This window comes from Sus scrofa, chromosome 3 (genome assembly GCF_054392235.1).
Source record: "Sus scrofa isolate SSC_HxYL_T2T_F1_AM1 chromosome 3, Sscrofa_HxYL_maternal_Yorkshire_Landrace_v2.0, whole genome shotgun sequence".
Classification (NCBI taxonomy): domain Eukaryota; kingdom Metazoa; phylum Chordata; class Mammalia; order Artiodactyla; family Suidae; genus Sus; species Sus scrofa.
In genome coordinates this window covers 124243061-124262702 of record NC_139385.1, presented here as the reverse complement: position 1 = coordinate 124262702, position 19642 = coordinate 124243061, and the positions used below count along the sequence as shown (strand labels likewise).

At 62.1% G+C, this 19642-nt stretch overlaps 2 protein-coding genes across 16 annotated transcripts; both read left to right on the top strand.

Annotated features, from left to right (window-relative positions):
- The first annotated feature begins 214 nt into the window (after positions 1-214).
- Positions 215-8057, top strand: EMILIN1 (elastin microfibril interfacer 1). 4 transcript variants are annotated; one of them, XM_003125303.5, is made up of 8 exons: positions 215-740; positions 1678-1803; positions 2261-2481; positions 3584-5518; positions 5881-5997; positions 6564-6581; positions 6742-6879; positions 7368-8057. In XM_003125303.5, the coding sequence occupies exons 1-8, from the start codon at positions 571-573 to the stop codon at positions 7694-7696; spliced, it is 3054 nt and encodes a 1017-aa protein (XP_003125351.3). In that variant the 5' UTR covers positions 215-570; the 3' UTR covers positions 7697-8057. The 4 variants fall into 4 exon arrangements, 2 of the variants coding, with proteins under 2 accessions (XP_003125351.3, XP_005662732.3); XR_014842406.1 differs by lacking the exon at positions 6564-6581 and having other exon boundaries at positions 5881-6005; XM_005662675.4 differs by lacking the exons at positions 215-740; positions 1678-1803; positions 2261-2481 and adding an exon at positions 2905-3035.
- Positions 8058-8470: 413 nt separating this feature from the next.
- Positions 8471-18911, top strand: KHK (ketohexokinase). Of its 12 annotated transcripts, none has more exons than XM_003125302.5 (9): positions 8471-9073; positions 11657-11773; positions 13732-13866; positions 14054-14188; positions 15939-16011; positions 16984-17130; positions 18169-18257; positions 18414-18571; positions 18657-18911. In XM_003125302.5, exons 1-9 carry the CDS (start codon positions 8982-8984, stop codon positions 18740-18742), a joined length of 1032 nt encoding a protein of 343 aa, XP_003125350.1. In that variant the 5' UTR covers positions 8471-8981; the 3' UTR covers positions 18743-18911. The 12 variants fall into 12 exon arrangements, with proteins under 12 accessions (XP_003125350.1, XP_084876006.1, XP_003125348.1 ...); XM_085019880.1 differs by having other exon boundaries at positions 11619-11773; XM_003125300.5 differs by lacking the exon at positions 13732-13866.
- Positions 18912-19642: the final 731 nt, after the last annotated feature.

Genomic DNA, 19642 nt, shown 5'->3' with positions numbered 1-19642 from the left:
CCTCTCTTTCCCGGAGTTAACAAGAAGCAGATGTGGCGCACGATGGTTGGAGAGGTGGGGGGAGGAAGGGGGAGGCTGGACCGCCAGCCAGACAGGGGGGAAGGGAGGGGAGTGAGGGAGAGGGGGAGGCGGGAGGCCAGGGCCCGCCCCGCAGCCACTCTTGCGCCTCTGAGCAGCCACAGGGGCAAAGCCCTGTCACCCCCAGGATCCGGTCATTGGGGACCACAGATAGGGAGGCCAGAGGAGGGCCCGCTGGTGGAGGCGCACGGAGCAGCATCTGGGAGGGCCAGGGACCAGGCGCAGGAGGCGGGGGGCACAGAACACACTCCCCTCAGAAGTAGAGAAGAGGACAGCGGAAGGAACCGAGGAGGGGACAGACAGGAGCCCGAGGAGGAAAGAGAAGGGGAGGGGGTCAGGCCAGGCGGCCGAGGAGGAGGCGTGCAGCTGGGGGCTGCCGGCAGGAAGCTGGAGACACGACCCGCTGTCCCTGGGAGCAGCGGCGTCCCCCGCTCCAGGCAGAGGCGCCGGCGGTCAGGCCGGGATGTGCCTCTGAGGGCCCCCGCCCCCACCATGGCCCCCGGCACCCTCTGGAGCTGCTACCTCTGCTGCCTGCTGACCACAGCCGTGGGGGCAGCCAGCTACCCTCCTCGAGGTTACAGCCTCTACACTGGGAGTGGCGGGGCCCTCAGCCCCGGGGGAGCCCAGGCCCAGAGCGCCCCCCGGCCCGCCAGCCGCCACAGGTAAGAGTCTGGGTCCCAGCCCCAGGCCCGAGGTGGTGGGAGGGTGGGTGAGAAGGGGGCCTCCTGGCCTCTGCCTTGCGAATGCTGTCGGGCAGTCTCCCGCATGCAGGGAAGCGGCAGAGGAAGGCCAGCCATCAGGTGGTTCTTGACAGGCCCGCCTTCCCGCGGGGCACTTCCAGGGCCCCCTGAATAGAGAGGTACCCCGTCTACCCTCAGGGGGGTCGGCTTCCCCGCTAGGTACCCAGGGAAACCACCCGAGGGGCAGCGGCCAGGCCTTCCCGCCAGCTGCCAGCCGCGTGCCAGCCTGGGATTCTCGGCAGAACTTTCATCCCTTTCTAGGGCTCCCTCAGCCCCATCCAGGAACCCACGCTTTTGACACCATTCTCTGCTCCCTTCGGCTCTCAGGCTCTCTGGCCGCCTCAGCCCAGGGGCGGGGATGAATGGGGCCAAGACTATAGAACTTGGAGCCCCAAGGCGGGCAGGGCTCATCAATGGCTTATTCTCTCCTTAACCCTGAGCTGGACCCCTGCCTGCCCTGTCCTCTCCCCCGAGGGGTGGGTGGAAGCCAGCATCAGAGGGTTTACCAGGGGACCCAGCCAGCCGGCTCACAAGGGCCACGCCAAGCTGGGGATTGAGACAGAAAGGGACACGAATGAATGCGAGAATTCAGAGGCTCCCCCGGCGCCCCGGCCATGAGGCTCAACGTCTTATAGCTGTGGTTTTCCATTCTGCGCCTCTTGTCCCCATCTTGAAAAGTCTTTATCGACTCCTGCAGCACAGGAAGGCGTGGGGGAGCTGCCCCTGCCAAAGCCCTGCTCCCACTGGTTCCCAAGGGCCCTTCATCTTTTGACCCTCCCTCGCCCCTCTGGTAGCCCCCGGGCCTTCGTCTGGGGCGTGTGTCTCTGGCCCTTGGGCCCAGGTGGGGTTGTGTCTGCAGGAACTGGTGCGCCTACGTGGTGACCCGGACAGTGAGCTGTGTCCTTGAGGATGGAGTGGAGACCTTCGTCAAGCCTGACTACCAGCCCTGTGCCTGGGGCCAGCCCCAGTGTGCCCGCAGCATCATGTGAGCACTGCCCCCTCCACCCCACCACTGGAGGTTGGGGGCTTGGTGGGGGCTGGGCCGGGAGGCCCACTCAGGGAATTTGTACAAAGCGGGTAGCAAGGGGCAGGACCAGGGGCATCGGTCAGAGCCATTTTGAGGAGATGCTGGGGCAGTGGTTTGGTTGTTGGGATACGGAGGGCAAACCTACCCGGACCACCCAGCCGAACGCCTTTTCTGGGCTGGTCACACTCAAGGAGAGGAGTTCAAAGTCCCAGGACAAGGGGAAGAAGAACAAGGATTTGGCCCTTGGCCAACAAGCTGACAGCTGTCAACTGAGCAAGGCCACATGCTGGTCAGGAAGGGGCACCCAGCCTGCAGCACAGGCCTAGCCCACCAGCCGTTGCGCGTCTCTGAGGACAGGGGCCCAGATCTCTGACGGCACAGGGAGGAGTTCCAGGCCTCCCTCTGCCTCTCCCAGGTACCGCAGCTTCCTCCGCCCTCGCTACCGCGTGGCCTACAAGACAGTGACGGACATGGAGTGGAGGTGCTGCCAGGGGTACGGGGGTGACGACTGCGCGGAGGGCCCTGCCCCAGCGCTGGGTCCCGCACCTACCACCCCGCGCCCCCGGCCCCAGCCTGCCCGCCCCAACCTCTCCGGCTCCAGCGCGGGCAGCCCCCTGAGTGGACTGGGTGGCGAAGGTGAGTATGGGAGGCGCTGGGAGGAGGGTGGCAGACCGCGCTGGGGGCGCGCGCGGGGCCCGGCTGCTGAGGGAACCCTGCTCCAGCTCAGAGGAGATGGAAGGGAGTGAATGAGACACTTGGGATTCCGAGAGAGGGATAATGTGCGGGTACGTGTGCGTGTGTGTGACAGCGAGAGACACGCTGAGCGAGACCCAGAGAAAAGGAAGGCAGCGAAGGAGAACATGCTCACGCGCGCCCACGTGCGGCCGAGATACGTCGTGGTTGGGAACAGCTGCGGGGAGGGGGGATTCCTTGGAGAAGCTCGGCCCGAGGGATAGACCCTTGAGACTACAAGTCCTAGCATGCACTGCAGCCGACTACAGGTCCCAGGCCCCTCAGTGGCCTCTGGAGACTGCAGGTCCCAGAATGCAGTGGTCCCCGTTGCCCAGCCCTGCGGATGTGCCGTGTTTGCCTGCCAGGGAGATAGATGTGCTGTCGTTACACAAACAGGAACTTCCGGCTGACTCGCCCATCAGCCAGCCAGAACCCCCGCAGCTTGCCTGGGAGCCCGCGTGTGTCCCTGGGGTGGTGTGGAGAGGGGCCAGAAATAGCCACTGTTGAGGGGGCGCAGGGCCTCCCCCACATTCCCATTTCCCTTGCTCTGAGGGGGTGACAGTGTCATTCCCGTTTTTCAAATGTGGAAACAGTTTCTGTAAAGTTAGAGGCACTCTGGTCAGTGGAAAGGACCTGGGCTTGGTGCTCAGACGGATGACCTGGGTTTGAAACTTGTCTCTGCCACGTATAAAACTTGATAGCCATGGCCCAGTTAATTAAGCTCCCTGGTCCTCTGTTTCCCAGTCCATGAATTGGAAAGGGTTAATGGACTCTGCCTAATGGAGCTGCGAGGGAAGAGAGCCGTGGTGGACAGCTGGCTTAGAGGCATTCAGTGCATGGAGCTTCCTTCCATCTTTTCTTGCCCAGGTCACCCAGCTAAGGAATGGCCAAATCAGCCGAGACCTCTGCCCTCTGCTTGCAGTTGGGGAGGTCAGCTCCTAGGAGGTGGGCCCTGAGCTCTGAGGTCTAGCTCCCCCGCCTCATCATGCCTTTCCCTCTCCGCCAGGTCCTGGGGAATCGGAGAAGGTGCAGCAGCTGGAGGAGCAGGTGCAGAGCCTGACAAAGGAGCTTCAGGGCCTTCGGGGTGTCCTGCAGGGACTGAGCGGGCGCCTGGCAGAAGATGTCCAGAGGGCTGTGGAGACGGCCTTTAATGGGAGGCAGCAGCCAGCAGATGCAGCTGCCCGCCCGGGCGTGCACGAAACCCTCAATGAGATCCAGCAGCAGCTGCAGCTCCTGGACAACCGCGTCTCCACCCACGACCAGGAGCTGGGCCATCTGAACAACCATCACAGTGGTGGTGGCAGCGGTGGTGGTGGTGGCGGCAGGGCCCTGGACTCAACCCCGGCTCCTCCCGGCCACAGCGAGGAAGTGCTGCGGGAGCTGGAGCAGCGGCTGCAGGAGTCCTGCTCTGTGTGCCTGGCGGGGCTGGATGGCTTCCGCCGGCAGCAGCAGGAGGACCGGGAGCGGCTGCGAGCCCTGGAGAAGCTCCTGGCCTCCGTGGAGGAGCGGCAGCGGCAGCTCGCTGGGCAGGCCCTGGGCCGCTGGCCCCCTCAGGAATGCTGCCCTCCGGAGCTGGGCCGGCGGCTGGCCGAGCTGGAGCGGAGGCTGGATGTAGTGGCCGGCTCAGTGACGGTGCTGAGCGGGCGACGAGGCGCCAACCTGGGAGGAGCAGCTGGGCAGGGGGGCCACCCGCCAGGCTATACCAGCTTAGCCTCCCGCCTCTCTCGCCTGGAGGACCGATTCAACTCCACCCTGGGCCCCTCGGAGGAGCAGGAGGAGGGCTGGCCCCGGCGTCCTGGGGGGCTGAGCCACTGGCTACCTGCTGCCCAGGGCCAACTAGAGAAGTTGGAGGGGCTGCTGGCCAACGTGAGCGGGGAGCTGGGGGGGCGGCTGGATCTGCTGGAAGAGCAGGTGGCAGGGGCTGTGCAGGCATGTGGGCAGCTCTGCTCTGGGGCCCCAGGGGAGCAGGACTCCCAGGTCAGTGAGATCCTCAGCGCCTTGGAGCGCAGGGTGCTGGACACCGAGGGGCAGCTGGGGCTGGTGGGCTCAGGCCTGCACAAGGTGGGAGCAGCTGGGGAGGCCCAGCAGGCCGCGCTGGAGGGGCTGCAGGGGGTCGTGGGCCAGCTCCAGGGTCGCGTCGATGCACTGGAGGAGACGGCCGCAGAGCTCACGCTGCAGCAGAATCTCACAGCCGCGCGGCTGGGCCAGCTGGAGGGTCTGCTGCAGGCCCGAGGGGATGAGGGCTGTGGGGCCTGCGGTGGTGTCCAGGAGGAACTGGGCCGCCTTCGGGATGGCGTGGAGCGCTGCTCCTGCCCCCTGTTACCCCCGAGGGGCCCTGGGGCCGGCCCGGGTGTTGGGGGACCAAGCCGCGGGCCTCTGGATGGCTTCAGCGTGTTCGGGGGCAGCTCGGGCTCAGCCCTCCAGGCCCTGCAAGGAGAGCTCTCCGAGGTCATTCTCACCTTCAGCTCGCTCAACGACTCGCTGCATGAGCTCCAGACCACCGTGGAGGGCCAGGGTGCCGATCTGGCCGACCTGGGAGCCACCAAGGACCGCATCATCTCTGAGATTAACAGGCTGCAGCAGGAGGCCACGGAGCACGCTACAGAGAGTGAGGAGCGCTTCCGGGGCCTGGAAGAGGGACAGGCCCAGGCCGGCCAGTGCCCCAGCCTAGAGGGGCGACTGGGCCGCCTGGAAGGAGTCTGTGAGCGGTTGGACACGGTGGCCGGGGGACTGCAGGGCCTGCGTGAAGGCCTTTCCAGACACGTGGCTGGGCTCTGGGCCGGGCTACGGGAAACCAACAGCACCAGCCAGACCCAGGCAGCCCTGCTGGAGAAGCTGCTGGGGGGGCAGGCCGGCCTGGGCAGGCGGCTCGGTGCCCTCAACAGCTCCCTGCTGCTCCTGGAGGACCGGCTTCACCAGCTCAGTCTGAAGGACCTCACTGGTGAGGGGACAAGAGGAGGCTCGGTGTCGGGGGGACCCCTTTCAAGTCCTTTCTTTCTCTTCCCCCGACCCCACAACAACCTAGCCTTAAGCTCGTCTCCTTTCTCCTTGCCCTGTGCCACATGAATTACAGACCCACACTGTCCCATGGCTTGGGACGCAAGAGACGAGCCAGGTCCCAGCTCCCCGCCCTCCCCTGATGGCTCGGACAGGCCTGTGGGCGGAGGCAGGGTGCTGCTCTGCCAGCTAGTATCCCGCATGGGCAGCAGGGGCCCCCATCACCCTGTCCGCGGAGCCACCCCCTTCCTTGTCCTTTGGAAACTTCTTGTATGGCTCGCCTTTAACTTAGTTTTGTCACCGTAGGGCCTGCAGGTGAGGCTGGGCCACCAGGGCCTCCTGGGGTGCAGGGACCCCCAGGCCCTGCTGGACCTCCAGGACCTCCAGGCAAGGACGGCGAAAAGGGGCCCATCGGGCCACCAGGTATGTGGGCTGAGATCCCTGCTGCAACCAGTGTTCCCACCCCCCTGGGCAGCCTGGGGCTTGACATTCCAACCTGAACTTGACGGGGGCGGGGGGGGAATTGGGGCTTCTACATGGCTGATAGTGACTAGCAAAGTGACGAGGAGCTAGGATAGTCATTGTTGGCCAAGTGGCTATGGTGGCCTTACTGCTGCGTTGAAGACTAAGGCTAAGCCTGTGCAGGGCTGTGGAGGTGTGAAAGGCTGGGGGCTGGGCTTATGGCCCAGCAGTTGGAACAGAATGGATCCTATCTATTCCGTCTTTGCTTGCTCTTTTTTTGGGGGGAGCATGCTCCAGGCACATAGAGGTTCCCATGCCAGGTATGGAACCAGCATCACAGCAGTGATAATGCCAGATCGTTTAACCACTAGGTCACCAGGGAACCCCTGTTCCTTCTTTTCTCGATACCTCTTGTTGCAGCCAGGGGCTTTGGAGTCTGCAGAGCCCCTAGCACAGTGGGAGATGTTTGCTGAGTGACTTAACGAGAGCTGACGTACTTCTCATTACTCTGTTTCCTCTTCCCACAGGTCCCCAAGGTGAACAGGGTAAGTTCCTCTCACTCAATGCGGGAGGGAGGGGAACTGAATTAGGGTTGGGGAGGACGGAAAACCTCAGGCAGCCCTGAGGGTCGAGACCTGGGAGGGGAGGGGGCTGGGCAGCTCTGCACCAAGCATCCTCTCTGACACCCTCCCCACCCCCACCCAGGAGGGGAGGGGGCACCAGCAGCCTCTGTGCCCCGGGTGGCGTTTTCAGCTGCCCTGAGTTTGCCCCGGTCCGAACCAGGCACAGTGCCCTTTGACAGAGTCCTGCTCAATGACGGGGGCTACTATGATCCAGAGACTGGTAAGCTGGGCAGTGGGCAGCTGGGCACTGCGGGAATCAGGGAGGCGGGGCAGTGATGCCCGCGCTCTTGCCTCTTCAGACAAGCTGAATCTTTTCATTCTCTGGTTTGGGGAGACCCTTGTTCTTTCCTTCATTAGTCATTTCCTTCATTTAATCTTTTAATCTTCAATCATTTAATCTTCATTAATCTTTCCTTCATTTCATCCTTCTCACCAGGGGGGCTGAGGACTGGGGTGGGAAGGGAAGAGCCCATCTTCCCACAGCTCTTTATGGGCGGCCTGCTCTTGCCCAGGCACTGTTTTAAATGCTGGCGATTCAGAAATGAACAAAGCACCCATTTCCCCGCTGTTGTGGAGCTTACATTCTCGCAGAAGGGAGGCAAAGCTCCCAGTGGGCCCCTCCCTAGTCTAGGAGCTCTGGATGGGCTCCCAGACACCTTCCTGGCCCCTGCCACCTGTCTCCCTCCTGACTGCCACCGTTGTCCCCAGGCGTGTTCACCGCCCCTCTGGCTGGACGCTACTTGCTGAGTGCGGTGCTGACTGGGCATCGGCACGAGAAAGTGGAGGCCGTGCTGTCGCGCTCCAACCTGGGTGTGGCCCGCATAGACTCCGGTGGCTACGAGCCTGAGGGCCTGGAGAATAAGCCGGTGGCCGAGAGCCAGCCCAGCCCGGGCGCCCTAGGCGTCTTCAGCCTTATCCTGCCGCTGCAGGCCGGGGATACGGTCTGCATCGACCTGGTCATGGGGCAGCTGGCGCACTCGGAGGAGCCGCTCACCATCTTCAGCGGAGCCCTGCTCTACGAGGACCAGGAGCTGTAGCAGGTGTAGACAGGGGGCTGGGCCCGCCCGCCAAAGAGCCAGCGGGGGCGGCTGGTTCGCCGAGGTCTCGCCTGGGACTAGGCGCTGACTCCGGGCGAGCCGCCGTTTCCGTACCCGCCGCGGCACAGGCGCCCGGAGCAGCCTCCTTCCCACGGTCGGAGCGCGCCGGGTCGGGGACTCGGGTTCCCTCGTTCAGACTTTCGGACTGATCGCCGTCCCCTGCAAGACCCGGACTGCGGAGGAGCCAATCCTCGCACCCTTTGCTCCCCCAGCTGGCCTCTAGACCGAGTCCCTGAGCTCCAGGGCTCTCTCTCGAGGGGCCTCGGGACCCCACCGCCATACTAAACTATTCAGGAATAAAGACATTTGGTTTTTCTAAAAAAAACAAAATACAACAAAAAAAGGCCGTTTACTCCAGCGTGTGTTCAAGCGTAGACAGGCGTACACAGGGGACGGGGCGAGAGAGCCTGGGACCCCGGACCCCGCTTGAGCTCTGCGCTCTGCCTGGGTGGCTCTGCCAGCCCTTGCTCCGGACGCGCGGGCCAGAAGGGCTCCCGCCCCCTTGGAGCCGCAGCGGGGCCTGCCTCCTGGTCGCGCCCTTGCTGCGGGCGTCCGCCAGAGGGCGCTGGAAGCCGGGACCGCGGCGCCGCTAGGCGGGCCTGCCGTCACGTGACCGCCGCCGCTCACCTCGCGGGCCCTCGCTGCTCCACCACGGAGGCTAGACTCGCGCTGGGATTGGCCGAGGCTCGGGGGCGGGGCTGCCGGGACAGCGCTAGCCGCGGCGGCTCGGGATGCCCGGCTCGGGCCGTAGCTGCGAGGCCCTGCTTCACGCCGCCCGTCTAGGTGCTGGGAGGCAGGGCAAGGGATGCCTTTCTGCTGCCACTTTGTCTTGGCATTCAAGAGGGTGCCCAGCCGCGCTTTAGAGAGATTTGTGGTAGCTCGGAGTCCGTCGGACAAATGAGGAAACTGAGGGCGAGAAGTGGGAAGCGGAGCCATCTCCTGGGCCGCGCAGCCTGCTGAGCGAAAGCCGGGGACCAAGACCTCGGGGTCTGCGCTCCCAGGCCCGCTGGGGTCGGTGGGTGTGGGGGGCAGGAGCCCGGCTCCGTCCCCTGCACCCCACTGCACCCCTCGCCGCCGGAGGAGACTCCCTGGAGGAGGAGCTCAGGACGCGGAGGAGGAGCCAGGACAGCCCCTGCGAGCGGGACACGATCCTCCAAGATAAGAGGCCGAGCCCGGGAGGAAGCCCGTCAGCCGGGCCAGCCGAGAAAGCTCCGGGAGCGGCCTCATGGAAGAGAAGCAGATCCTGTGCGTGGGGCTAGTGGTGCTGGACATCATCAATGTGGTGGACAAGTACCCGGAGGAGGACACGGACAGCAGGTAGGGATGCCCGGGCCTCTCGGAAACCTCAGGGACCGCTGCCGCCGCCGCCTTGTGCCCGGCGACCAAGAATACGGGGCTGCGGAGCCGGGGCCCCGTGCCCTCTGCCTGTGGCCTTGAGTGCATTGTGTTCGCCGGTTCCCATTTCCACCCTGGGACCGGGTCAGACATCATTGTCCTCATTTTACCGAGTAAGCAAATAGAGACCCCGAGAGTCGCAGTGACTTATGCGAGGGCAAGCAGCTAAGAAGGTGCATGCAGGGCCAGTTTCTTTGTGTTTTCCTTTTTTTTTGGTCTTTTTTAGGGCCTTACCTGCGGCATATGGAAGTTCCCAGGCTAGGGGTGGCCTTACAGCACAGCCATAACAATGCTGGATCCGAGCTGCGTCTGAGACCCACACCGCAGCTCATGGCAACGTCGGATCCTTAACCCACCGAGGGAGGCCAGGGATGTGCCGGTTGTGGCTCAGCTGTACTAGTTTCCATGAGGATGAGCCACGACCGGAACTCCAGTTTTTTCCTTTTTAATAGCAAGACCTATATGCCCGCCTCTCACCGGCACTGACTTCTAATATATTTACCACATAGAGATCTCATCTGTTTCTTTAAAAAAAAAAAAAGAAAATCGAGGTCACTTCCAAGAAGATATGCAGTTAGACTGTTCAAGAGCATTTGAAACCATGATGTTTGAGCTTCACTGTAGCTCAGAGCTTGCTGGCTGTGCAGGCACATTTGGAGATGCTGTGAGTTGTGGGTAGAGCTGGCTCATGAGACTTCTCCCTGGTGCTGAATTCCAGAAGTTTCCCAGAAATCCTTTTGACAGCAGTCAGTAACAACATAGTGGACACCATCCCACTCGGTTGTCTGGTAGAAGTTGAAGAGTCATGTGTTGGTTCCTATATTTACTCTTGATAAGGACCAAACCGTTAACACTCTAATCCCAAGACCACTTCTGTGCAGCAGAATCCGTGGCTGTCTCTGGGTGCAGTCTAGTGCTTAGAACACAGAGAAAACTTGCTTCCTGGCTCTCAATTGTCTCAGCCTAAGAACTGGATAAAAGCCTAGTTCAAGGCTGAGCTCAGGCAAGACACTGCAGCGCTGGCGGCCTTGAGGCCCCCGCATTTTTCAGGCATTGGGTGCACACAGCACAGGCACAGTCACACACTTGCCGCACAGCAGCCCATGGGAAGTGGCTAAGGACCAGTTGCCTCCTCCTCTCTTTTTCGGATGAGGAAGCCAGAGATTTGGAGAAATTAGATTTCTGTGAGGCCACAGAGTTAATGAGTGGCAGAGCAGTGGTGACACCTCAGGCGTCCTACCTCTGAGCCTCTGTCATCTCTTGAGCTCCCCGTTCCTTTGCTGCTGCCTGTCTGATGGACTTGACCCTCTGCTTTGGGCTGCTTGCTTTGCCAGGGGTGCAGGGCACCCGGGTGTGCTGCTGGGTGGACCTAGCCCTCCTGCCAAGGTCAAGCCAGCCCCAGGACTTGGCGCACAGTGAGGTGTGAGGTCTGTTCTCTGCGCGGATTCTGGGACCACAGGCTCCTCGAGAATGGCAGAGGGCCCCGGGAGGCCACAGGGTGCCACCGTCCATGAGAGCCGACTCCCTTTTCCTCTGAGCTGCTCTGTCGGGAGACCAGAACCTTGCTGGTCCCACCCTGATGGGGGCTCTTCAGAATGTGGGCGCTTAAGTGATTGACACCTCTCGAAGGAGCCCCTTCCCAAGTCCTCCACACGCCCTGCCCTTCCGAGGGTACCCCCTCCCCCAGACCCAGGGCTTGCTCCTCTGCCGAGCAGGCTGGCTGTCCACAGGGCCTGTCCCCTGTGCTCCAGTCCCACCCGGCCCAGCTCCTGGCCTCTGCCATGCCTCCTAGATGAGCAAACTGAGTGCGGACCCAGCCGCTCCCAGCATCTCAGCCGCACCTGACCCAGGCTGTCTCCATAGGCGGCTGCAGCCTCACAGGAGCTGCTGCATGGCACACGGCCAGACCCCTGAGCATGGAAGTGGGGTGTCAGTATGACTTCGAAGGGTTTCCACAGAGTAAAGCTGTAAACCCTTTCACTGAAACCTCATCCATGCTGGGACCCAGCGACTTGCCATATTCAGAGACACGCAGCGCGTGCAGGGCTTTGGGGGTCAGGAGACGTGGGTTCTGGTGTCGGCTCTGTCATTCACTGTTGGTGTGACCTTGAGCAGGTGCAGGCCCTCGAAACTTCTCGTCTTTTCTCTGCATGAGGAGGCTTGCCCGGGGGAGGCGGGTCACTGTGGCTGAGGAGGGGTAACCCAGAGTCAGCGGAGCCCTCGAATCCTAGTGGCCCTGAGCGAGTGCTTTCCTGAGGTCCTAGGAACAGGTGGAAGATAGAAATTAATCACCGTGAACTTGCATTTAGCCTGCGCTGGGTCCTCAGCCACGACCCTTCCCTGCACGGAGCCTTAGCTGTCCATCTAGAAGTGAGAAGGCCGGTCTGGGTGCTTGCCGATGGGGAGCTCCCGGTTCCTACCTTCTGCAGGCCCTACCCAGGCTCAGCCCTTCTTGTCCCGGCACCAGCCTGCTGGAGCTGCCGGGACCCTGCTTGTGTGTTGCAGGTGTTTGTCGCAGAGGTGGCAGCGTGGAGGCAACGCTTCCAACTCCTGCACGGTTCTCTCCCTGCTCGGAGCCCCCTGTGCCTTCATGGGCTCGCTGGCCCCGGGCCACGTTGCCGAGTGAGTGGAGGGAGCAGGGGAGGCTGGCCCGCAGGGTGGGGAGAGGGACGCCTCGGCCCTGGGTGTGTGGGCTCTGAGACATGGTGAGGGGAGTGGGTGAGGGGCGGAGCGGGGTCCCAGCATCCCATCCCTCGCGGCTGTGGCTCATCTGCTGCTCGGGTGCTAACACCCGCTCCTGTGAAAAGTTTCATCCCCACAGCCTGTTTCCTTGGCCACTCCCTGGAGCCTGCTTCAGCTTCCCACCTTCTCCTTCCTTGCTTCCCACAGACTCTGCGGTGACTGATGTGACTTTGCCCTTCTCAAGTCCCTTTTCCTGACTGTGCTTGTGCAGAAGGCAGTTAGGGACATGCTGTACCCGCCCTCCCTCAGGGATGTTCCGCATCCAAGGTCCCAGGGTCCAGGCCCACAGTTTCTTTTCCAGCTGAGGGGCAGGGCCGGTGCTCATGTCCCCATTGTTCTCTGAGGCGTAGAGAGCTCCCCCTGCAAAGAGCCCCTGATGCTCCGGGCTCATGCGGGGCCCAGACCCATGCCTCCCAGCTCATCGGCCTGGAGACTGCAGCCCGCAGCGGCCCACACACTTTCTCTGCGTTGGCTGCCACGGGGACCCAAGAGCCCTTTGACCCCTGGCACTGCCGATTCAGCAAGCACTTATCAGGAGGTGAGGCCTACACTTTGCCCACTGTGGGCACAGAGGCAGGCTGCCAGGCTGCTGGCCTGTAGAGCACAGCCCTTTGAACCCTGCTTTGAGAGGGGCTGCGGCCAGAGGCCAGCCCAAGCTGCAGCCAGAGTCCCTTCCACGTGAACTGGTGAGAAGCAAATAGGGGGTGAGAACCAGCCCTGTGCAGTGGGACGAGAGACCCTGTGCCAGCAGCTGCTCACCTGTCCACCTGCTTCAGCAGCTGCTGCCCTCCTGGCTAGAGCAAGACTGGGCCCTTGCTTTTGGTGGCAGACCCGCCTTTATGTAGCAATCGTGCTGACAGGTGGGCCATTCCAGATTCTCCCCGTGTGTTCAACACACACTGAAGGGGCATCCACCGTGTGCCTGGCACAGTGGGTGCAAAAAGTGATTTGGCAAACCGAACCCTGTCTCCCACGCTGTGGGAAAGCTGCTGCTTAAAGGATGGTTGCAATTAAGACAAGGAGCGATGCCTCAACACAGCGCCTTCCTACAAACCTGTATCGTCCCGCTTTGGTGCTGCCAAAAGTGGGGTCCAGCCATAGTAAGAAAGGCCAGGATGGTGGCTGGACCACTGGGCATAGTTGCCAGCTCCTGGCGACGGGACGCTGCATGTCCTAAGAGCCAGGAGGGCCGGGGTGGCCTCCTCGTTGGTGCAGTCTGCCCGCGGGGCCACCCCCGGCTCACCTGGGTCCCGACCATACCGAGGGCCCACCATGCAGGGAAAGGAGAGGGTGGCGAGCGGGCCAACCAGGGCAGTGCTGCTTCCTGGCTGGCAGCGTGGAGGCAGGTGTAGCAGGATCAAGAGTCACATTAGGACTGGCAGGGCCTTCGGGGAAAGGGGTGCCATGGGGATGTGCGTGCACAGGGCACCTGCGGGCCAAAGTATCACCCTGGTAATTATTAATACGGCCCGGGCCTTGCAAGATACGGGGCACAGGGCCCTCCCCACCTCGGTTCAGACACAGTACATGTTCCAGGCCCCCCATCTCCCCCGGCTAGCTTTCTGGACGTGAGTAAAAACCCTTTCCAGCTGGCGTCAGACTGAAGGACAGGGTCAGGGTGGAGTTTGCTTCAGGACCTAAAAGAGCGTCCCTTGGTGTTTGGCTCCCTGGGCTCTAGGCTCTCCTGCCCCCTGCACAGCCTGTGAGGGTGGATCCCTGTCCCTTCCCTTCCAGCTCCTCTGCTTGCACCCCGGGGTCCCTGGTGGCCCTGCCACCTACCCTCCAGACCCCAAACCCCCATCGAACCGCGCCCCACCCCGGGTTACTCCGCCCGGCAGCTTTGTCCTGGATGACTTCGGCCGCTATTCCGTGGACCTCTGCTACGTGGTCCTGCAGAGCACGGGCTCCGTCCCCATCTCCACGGTCGTCGTCAGCGAGGCCAGTGGTAGCCGCACCATCCTCCATGCCCACAGGTTTGTACACCTGTCCGCGTCTTGCCAGCCGCCGCCGTCACCGCCGCCGAGCTCCCTGAGCAGGACCCTTCTTCTCTCCGAGGCCCCCCGGGGCTGCAGCGCCACTCCCCGCCGCAGGAGGTCCAGGCCGCGGGTAGCCTCTAATCTGTGTCTCCTTGCCCTTCCCTTGGCTCGGGCTCCCCCCCAGCTTCCTGGTGGCTGACTTCGGGCAGCGGGGTGTGGACGTGTCTCAGGTGGCCTGGCAGAGCAGTGGGGAGACCCCGTGCTCTTGCTGCATCGTCAACAGCTCCAATGGCTCCCGTACCATTGTGCTCTACGACACGTAAGGCCCCGGCCTGCCCTGCCACAGCCCACCAATCAGCTTCCTCACGGCCCCCGGGGCCTCCTTTGCACGCCCTGGGGGCCTCTGTCTTTGTATCAGAAATTGTCCCCATACCAAGCTGTTCAGTGATTCTGAATTGTTCTCAATTAGGGGAGAAGTGCGGTGGGAAGGCATGGGCTTTGCTCTGCCGGGCAACCTGGCCTTGGTCAACAGCAAGGTTGGGCCAGCAGGCCCCGGGAAAAACGTAATCCATGACGTGATTCCCCCATAATTGGCCAATCAGCAGCCTGAGCGTGGATGTGGGGACCCTGTCCTGAGGCCGGAGGGGTGGGAGACGCGATTCAAACCAGCCTGAGCCCTGAAGGGGGCCCACTGGGATTTCCGGGGTCAGCCCCAGCGTTGCCAGCCTGCAGCATGGCACGAGGAGCCGGGGTTTGAGGGTTTGAAAGGGATGAGCCCCTGCAAGTGTCCTGGCATAATGAAGCCGGAGCAAATGCCACACACCACTCACAGCCATCGCTGAAGAAAGAAAGGACCTCGGGCCAGCAGATCCGAGCCCTCCGGTGTATTGCTAACCTGGGGGTGTGTGTTGGGGGGGGATATCCCTTTAGGGAGAGGCCCCTTCTCATGTCACCCAGATTCTCCCCTGAAAAATCACAAAGGTTTAGTTTACTGAGAACCAGTGTGTGCCAGGTACTCTGTTAAGGGCTGAGATAGCCCAAGCCCAGCTGGCCTGGGGTTCCGACTGTTCCTCCTGCCCAGCATGCCCTGGACCTGAGGGAGAGGCAGTCATCCTAGGACAAGATTGGTGACCTCTGGCCCTGGGCTCTTTGTGTGGTGGTGAACAAGGGTAGGCATGCCCGTTGGGCAGCCCTAGTCATCCGCCCAAAAAGCAGCAATCTCTAGCACCTCTGACCTAGGACACAACATGGGTATTCTCAGGAAGCAGGGAGGGGAGACGTGTTTATTGCCCGCTGGCCTCAGTCCAGACTTATCCACATCTATTATCTGCAGCTGCAGCAGGCCCGTGAGGCTGGGGCTCGGCCCTGCTTACCAGGGGGAAGCACCCCGGAAAAGCCCAGGCCACCCAGCCAGTTAAGTCGAGGGAGGATGCTGGCTGTGCCTTGTCTCTGGCCGAGGAAGGTCAGGGTCGACCCTTCCCGGGTCTCCACACCTAAGTCAGCCCCAAATAAACTCATCCTCAAGCCCCAACCTTGATCTCGGCGTCATAACATGAAGCTACCAGACTCAGGACAGTGGTGCTGACGCCGCTGAGGGGCACAAGCCAGTGGGACCAGATTTTGGATTTTGTAGCTTTCCGGGGGCACTGCTTGCTGGGAGCCGTGTGTGGCTCAGGCAAGAGGAGTTCTGGGAATTGCGGTGTCCCTGCTCTTGGAGCATTTTGGGAGATGGGGTCTCCAAGGCATGCAGAACTGGGCCCTCGCTTGACGTAGGCTGTGGCTGAGCTTGTCCTTAATTATAGCACAATTTCAAACCCAGGGAGAGGCCCCCAGCCGACAGCCTCCAGTCCCCTGTCTCGACAGAGCTGAGTGGGGCATGGAATGGTCTCGGGCTTGGCCTGGGCCAGAGTCTGTCCTGGAGCTAAGCCTCAGAAGCCTGAGCTCTAGCCCTAGCTTCCTGCCATGCTGCAGGCAGTGCCAGGCATAGGGGCCCCAGCGGCCAGTTGGAGATCCCGGCCCTGGCTGACCTCACGCCGCCCCTTCTCTGTCCTTTCTGTCTCGTGACTCAGGAACCTGCCCGATGTGTCTGCTAAAGACTTTGAGAAGGTCGATCTGACCCGGTTCAAGTGGATCCACATTGAGGCAAGCCCTGCCCTACCTGTGTTTCAAGGGTCTCGACCTGCCAGCCCTTCCACATGGTCCGCCTCCTTCTTGGTTTCTTGAACCAAGAAGCACCTTAGAGATAACTGCATCCACCCCCCTCCTCCCCTCGCCATCCTCCTTTATGTTTTCGGGTGGGAAAGTGAGGCCCAGAACGATTGGGTGACTTGCTCATGGTAGCAGGGCAGGATGCAGGTGTTAGAAGCGGGATGCTGGCTCCAGGCAAAGTTGGGTGTTTTTTGTATTACAGGCCACCCCTCTCCTCCTGACTCAGCCTCTGGCAGGAGCCTGGCTGCGGGAGGCCTGCCCATTACCTCTGAGAAGACAGGAATGAGAGGGCCTGAGCCAGCTCCCAAATTCAGGGACCTAGAATCTTCACAAGTCTGGGTGGGAGGAAACCTTGAGAAGTCCTGAGCTCTAATCCTAGCCCCGTCATTTATTTATTGTAGGTCTTTAGACAAGTCATTCTTTTTTTTGTTTGTTTTTTTAGGGCCTCACCCGTGGCATATGGAGGTTCCCAGGCTAGGGGTCGAATGGGAACTGCAGCTGCTGGCCTACACCCCAGCCACAGCAACGCTAGATCCAAGCTGTGTCTGCGACCTATACCACAGCTCATGGTAACACTGGATTCTTAACCCACTGAGCGAGGCCAGGGATTGAACCGGCAACCTCATGTTTCCTAGTCAGATTCGTTTCCGCTGCGCCACGATGGGAACTCCCACTCTTTTATTCTTTAGTCTTCTCATCTGTGAAATGGGAGGGTTGGTCAGTGAAGTCTCCAAGGCCCATGGCAGCACTAGAATTTTGAGACTTAGGATGGGGTTCCAGCCCAGCTCCACCCCGGCCCCCCTTTTCCCTCACCCATAGCACCAGCAGGGAGGGAAGAATGAGCTAGATGGGCTGGGCAGTGCCCTGCTGGTCCTGAGCTGCCTGCCCTGCCCTGCCCTACCCCAGGGCCGGAACGCTTCAGAGCAGGTGAAGATGCTGCAGCGGATAGAGCAACACAATGCCAGGCAGCCTCCGGAGCAGAAGATCCAGGTGTCCGTGGAGGTGGAGAAGCCGCGAGAGGAGCTGTACCAGCTCTTTGGCTACGGGGATGTGGTAAGGGTTCCTCGCAGCCTCCCCGTGCCACTCGCGGCTTACCCTGGTTCTTAAAGGGAGTCCACGCTTTCTTGTCCTGCCTGCCACATTGGGGGTGGCAGTTCGTGGCTTGGGGATGTTGGCGGTGGGGACAAAGCGAAGAGGCAGACCCCCAGCTTTGGGCTCTGGTGCAGCCCTCAGCAGTGGCTAAGGAGTGGAATTTTGCCACCTGGGTGAGTGCATAGGTACAAAGGCAGCCAGGGGACTTGGGCAGGGCCAAGGCAGCCAGCCACGGGGCCACCTGCCTGGGAGCGCCTTTTCCTGGAGATGCCTTTTCTTCTGTCCAAAGGACAGGATGGACCTGTTTTATGAGGTGCTCTCCACCCTGGGGCAGGAGCCACTGGAGGGTGAGAAGGGGACTTGCAGACGGTAAATTTGGAGAGTAAATGGAATCTGGGTGATAATCCCGGCATCACAGCGGAAGCTGCCTGGGCGGCCACCTTGGCTGCCCTTCGAAGATGTGGATGCCCAAGGGCCCCCCCCCCATTTTTTATTTGGTTGGTAGGAGGAGAACCTGGGCTGAAGTATTTTTTAATAACCCCCCCCCCCCCGGTGATTCTAATGTGTGGCTGGGTTCGGAGAAGCTCTTTGTTTTAGAGATGAAGTGGGGCCCAGAGGGCACGGCTGCAGGAGGAACGCCGCCCGAAGGGGGAGCCGCGTCCACCTGCTGGTGGTGGACTGCGCCTCAAGGTGGCGCTCGAGACCCGCTTTGGGTTTTCAATTGTGAGGAAACGGCCATCGAGGCACACACAGGCCAGGGGCTCTGGTGTCAGTTGACGCGGCCGTTTTCTAGCATCTCTTGAGCGCGCGTGGAAATGCGCTCCTGCGGGACAGTGAGACGCTGTGCGGGGGCTCAGGCGGCCACGCTGGAGGAGGGGCATTCTCAGTGCCAGGCTGCTGGTGGCGAGGGACAGCTGGGGCCAGAGGGCTCCATATTGAGCAGGCGTGGAAATGGGCTCAGAGGGACAGCCGAGGTCAGCCCTCCTCCCCTGCCCGCAGGTGTTTGTCAGCAAAGATGTGGCCAAGCACTTCGGGTTCCGGTCTGCGGTGGAGGCCCTCAGGGGCCTGTATGGGCGCGTGAGGAAGGGGTGAGCCGGGGAGGCCAGGCAGAAGCCCGGGGTGCGGGGAGGGAGAGCCTCTGACCCCCGGGGTCTGCCCTGGGCCGGGGGTGGGGGTGGGGGTCGAGGCTGGGGGCCTGGGGCGGGGGCGTGGGGGCAACACCCGGCTGAGTGAGGGTGTCGCAGGGCTACGCTTGTCTGTGCCTGGGCCGAGGAGGGCGCCGATGCCCTGGGCCCTGATGGACGGCTGCTCCACTCCAACGCTTTCCCGCCGCCCCGGGTGGTGGACACTCTGGGGGCCGGGGACACCTTCAACGCTTCAGTCATCTTCAGCCTCTCCCAGGGTGAGTACCCCGGCAGGGGGCACAAGGCTGGGGCCTGCCCCTGCCCAGAAGGCCAGGCTGACCCGGCCACGTGTTGCTCCTCCAGGGAAGAGCATGCAGGAGGCGCTGAGGTTCGGCTGCCAGGTGGCCGGCAAGAAGTGCGGTCTGCAGGGCTTCGATGGCATCGTGTGAGCACCCTGGGCTGGCATCCCTGGCTGCCGGTGCCTTCTCCCCTCCGGGCAGCCAGGCATGGGGCTGCCCTGCTCCCTGGACAGATGCAGGCTGCGGGAGGGTGCCACCTGTGAGCTGGCGTCTCACGTGGCAGAGCTGCAGAGCAAATAAACCTCCTTCCCCAGAGCCAGCTCCGTTCTGGCTGTCTGTCTGTCCTTGAGCAGCTCTGCTGGGGGTTCCAGAGGCCTTACTCTTACTGTCCTTTGTGCTCCTTTTCTCTGTTCCCCAAAGTTACCTCTCACCTAGGTGCAGAGCAGGGGCCACCCAGACCCGAGTGGCAGGAGGGCCCCAGGTTTGCTAGCAGCTGTGCCCTTGCTGGGGCCCAGCTCTCCCAGGGGGAGAGCAGCCGGGCAGGCGTTGGGGATGGGGGAGCATGGGTAGAGGCCAGACTGCTGCCTCCTTCAGGGGGATAAGACTGAACCCCTTGCACCGCAGGGAAACTTCAAATAACTACAAGCCACGGGAAGAGTGCCTCTGGGCCCCAGCGCCGTCACGAGACTCTAGCCCGGTGGCCACAGGAGTGTCCATGTGGCTGAGCCAACTTGACAGGCCAGTGGGCAGGGTGCCTGCTCTGTGGTCCGGTGGAGCCCCAGGTCCAAAAACGGCTCCAGCACTGCCCCCAGCCCGACCACCCTACCCTTGGAGCCGCTGAGTGGTTCAGGTGGTGCCTCAGCCACAGATGTGACCCATGACAGAAAGCGTCCTTTGCAGAGTTCCCGTCATGGCTCAGTGGTTAACAAATCCGACTAGGAACCATGAGGTGCAGGTTCAATCCCTGGCCTTGCTCAGTGGGTTAAGGATCCGGCGTTGCCGTGAGCTGTGGTGTAGGTTGCAGATGCGGCTCAGATCCTGCATTGCTGT

Excerpts from the sequence above, each read along its gene's own strand:
- EMILIN1 (XM_003125303.5), top strand. The coding sequence starts at position 571 with ATGGCCCCCGGCACCCTCTGGAGCTGCTACCTCTGCTGCCTGCTGACC. Across the intron at positions 2,482-3,583 it reads GAGTGGACTGGGTGGCGAAG|GTCCTGGGGAATCGGAGAAG; the intron begins GTGAGTATGGGA and ends CCTCTCCGCCAG. Across the intron at positions 6,880-7,367 it reads CTACTATGATCCAGAGACTG|GCGTGTTCACCGCCCCTCTG; the intron begins GTAAGCTGGGCA and ends CGTTGTCCCCAG.
- KHK (XM_085019877.1), top strand. The coding sequence starts at position 12,270 with ATGCTCCGGGCTCATGCGGGGCCCAGACCCATGCCTCCCAGCTCATCG. Across the intron at positions 16,012-16,983 it reads TCAAGTGGATCCACATTGAG|GGCCGGAACGCTTCAGAGCA; the intron begins GCAAGCCCTGCC and ends GCCCTACCCCAG. Across the intron at positions 18,258-18,413 it reads TATGGGCGCGTGAGGAAGGG|GGCTACGCTTGTCTGTGCCT; the intron begins GTGAGCCGGGGA and ends AGGGTGTCGCAG.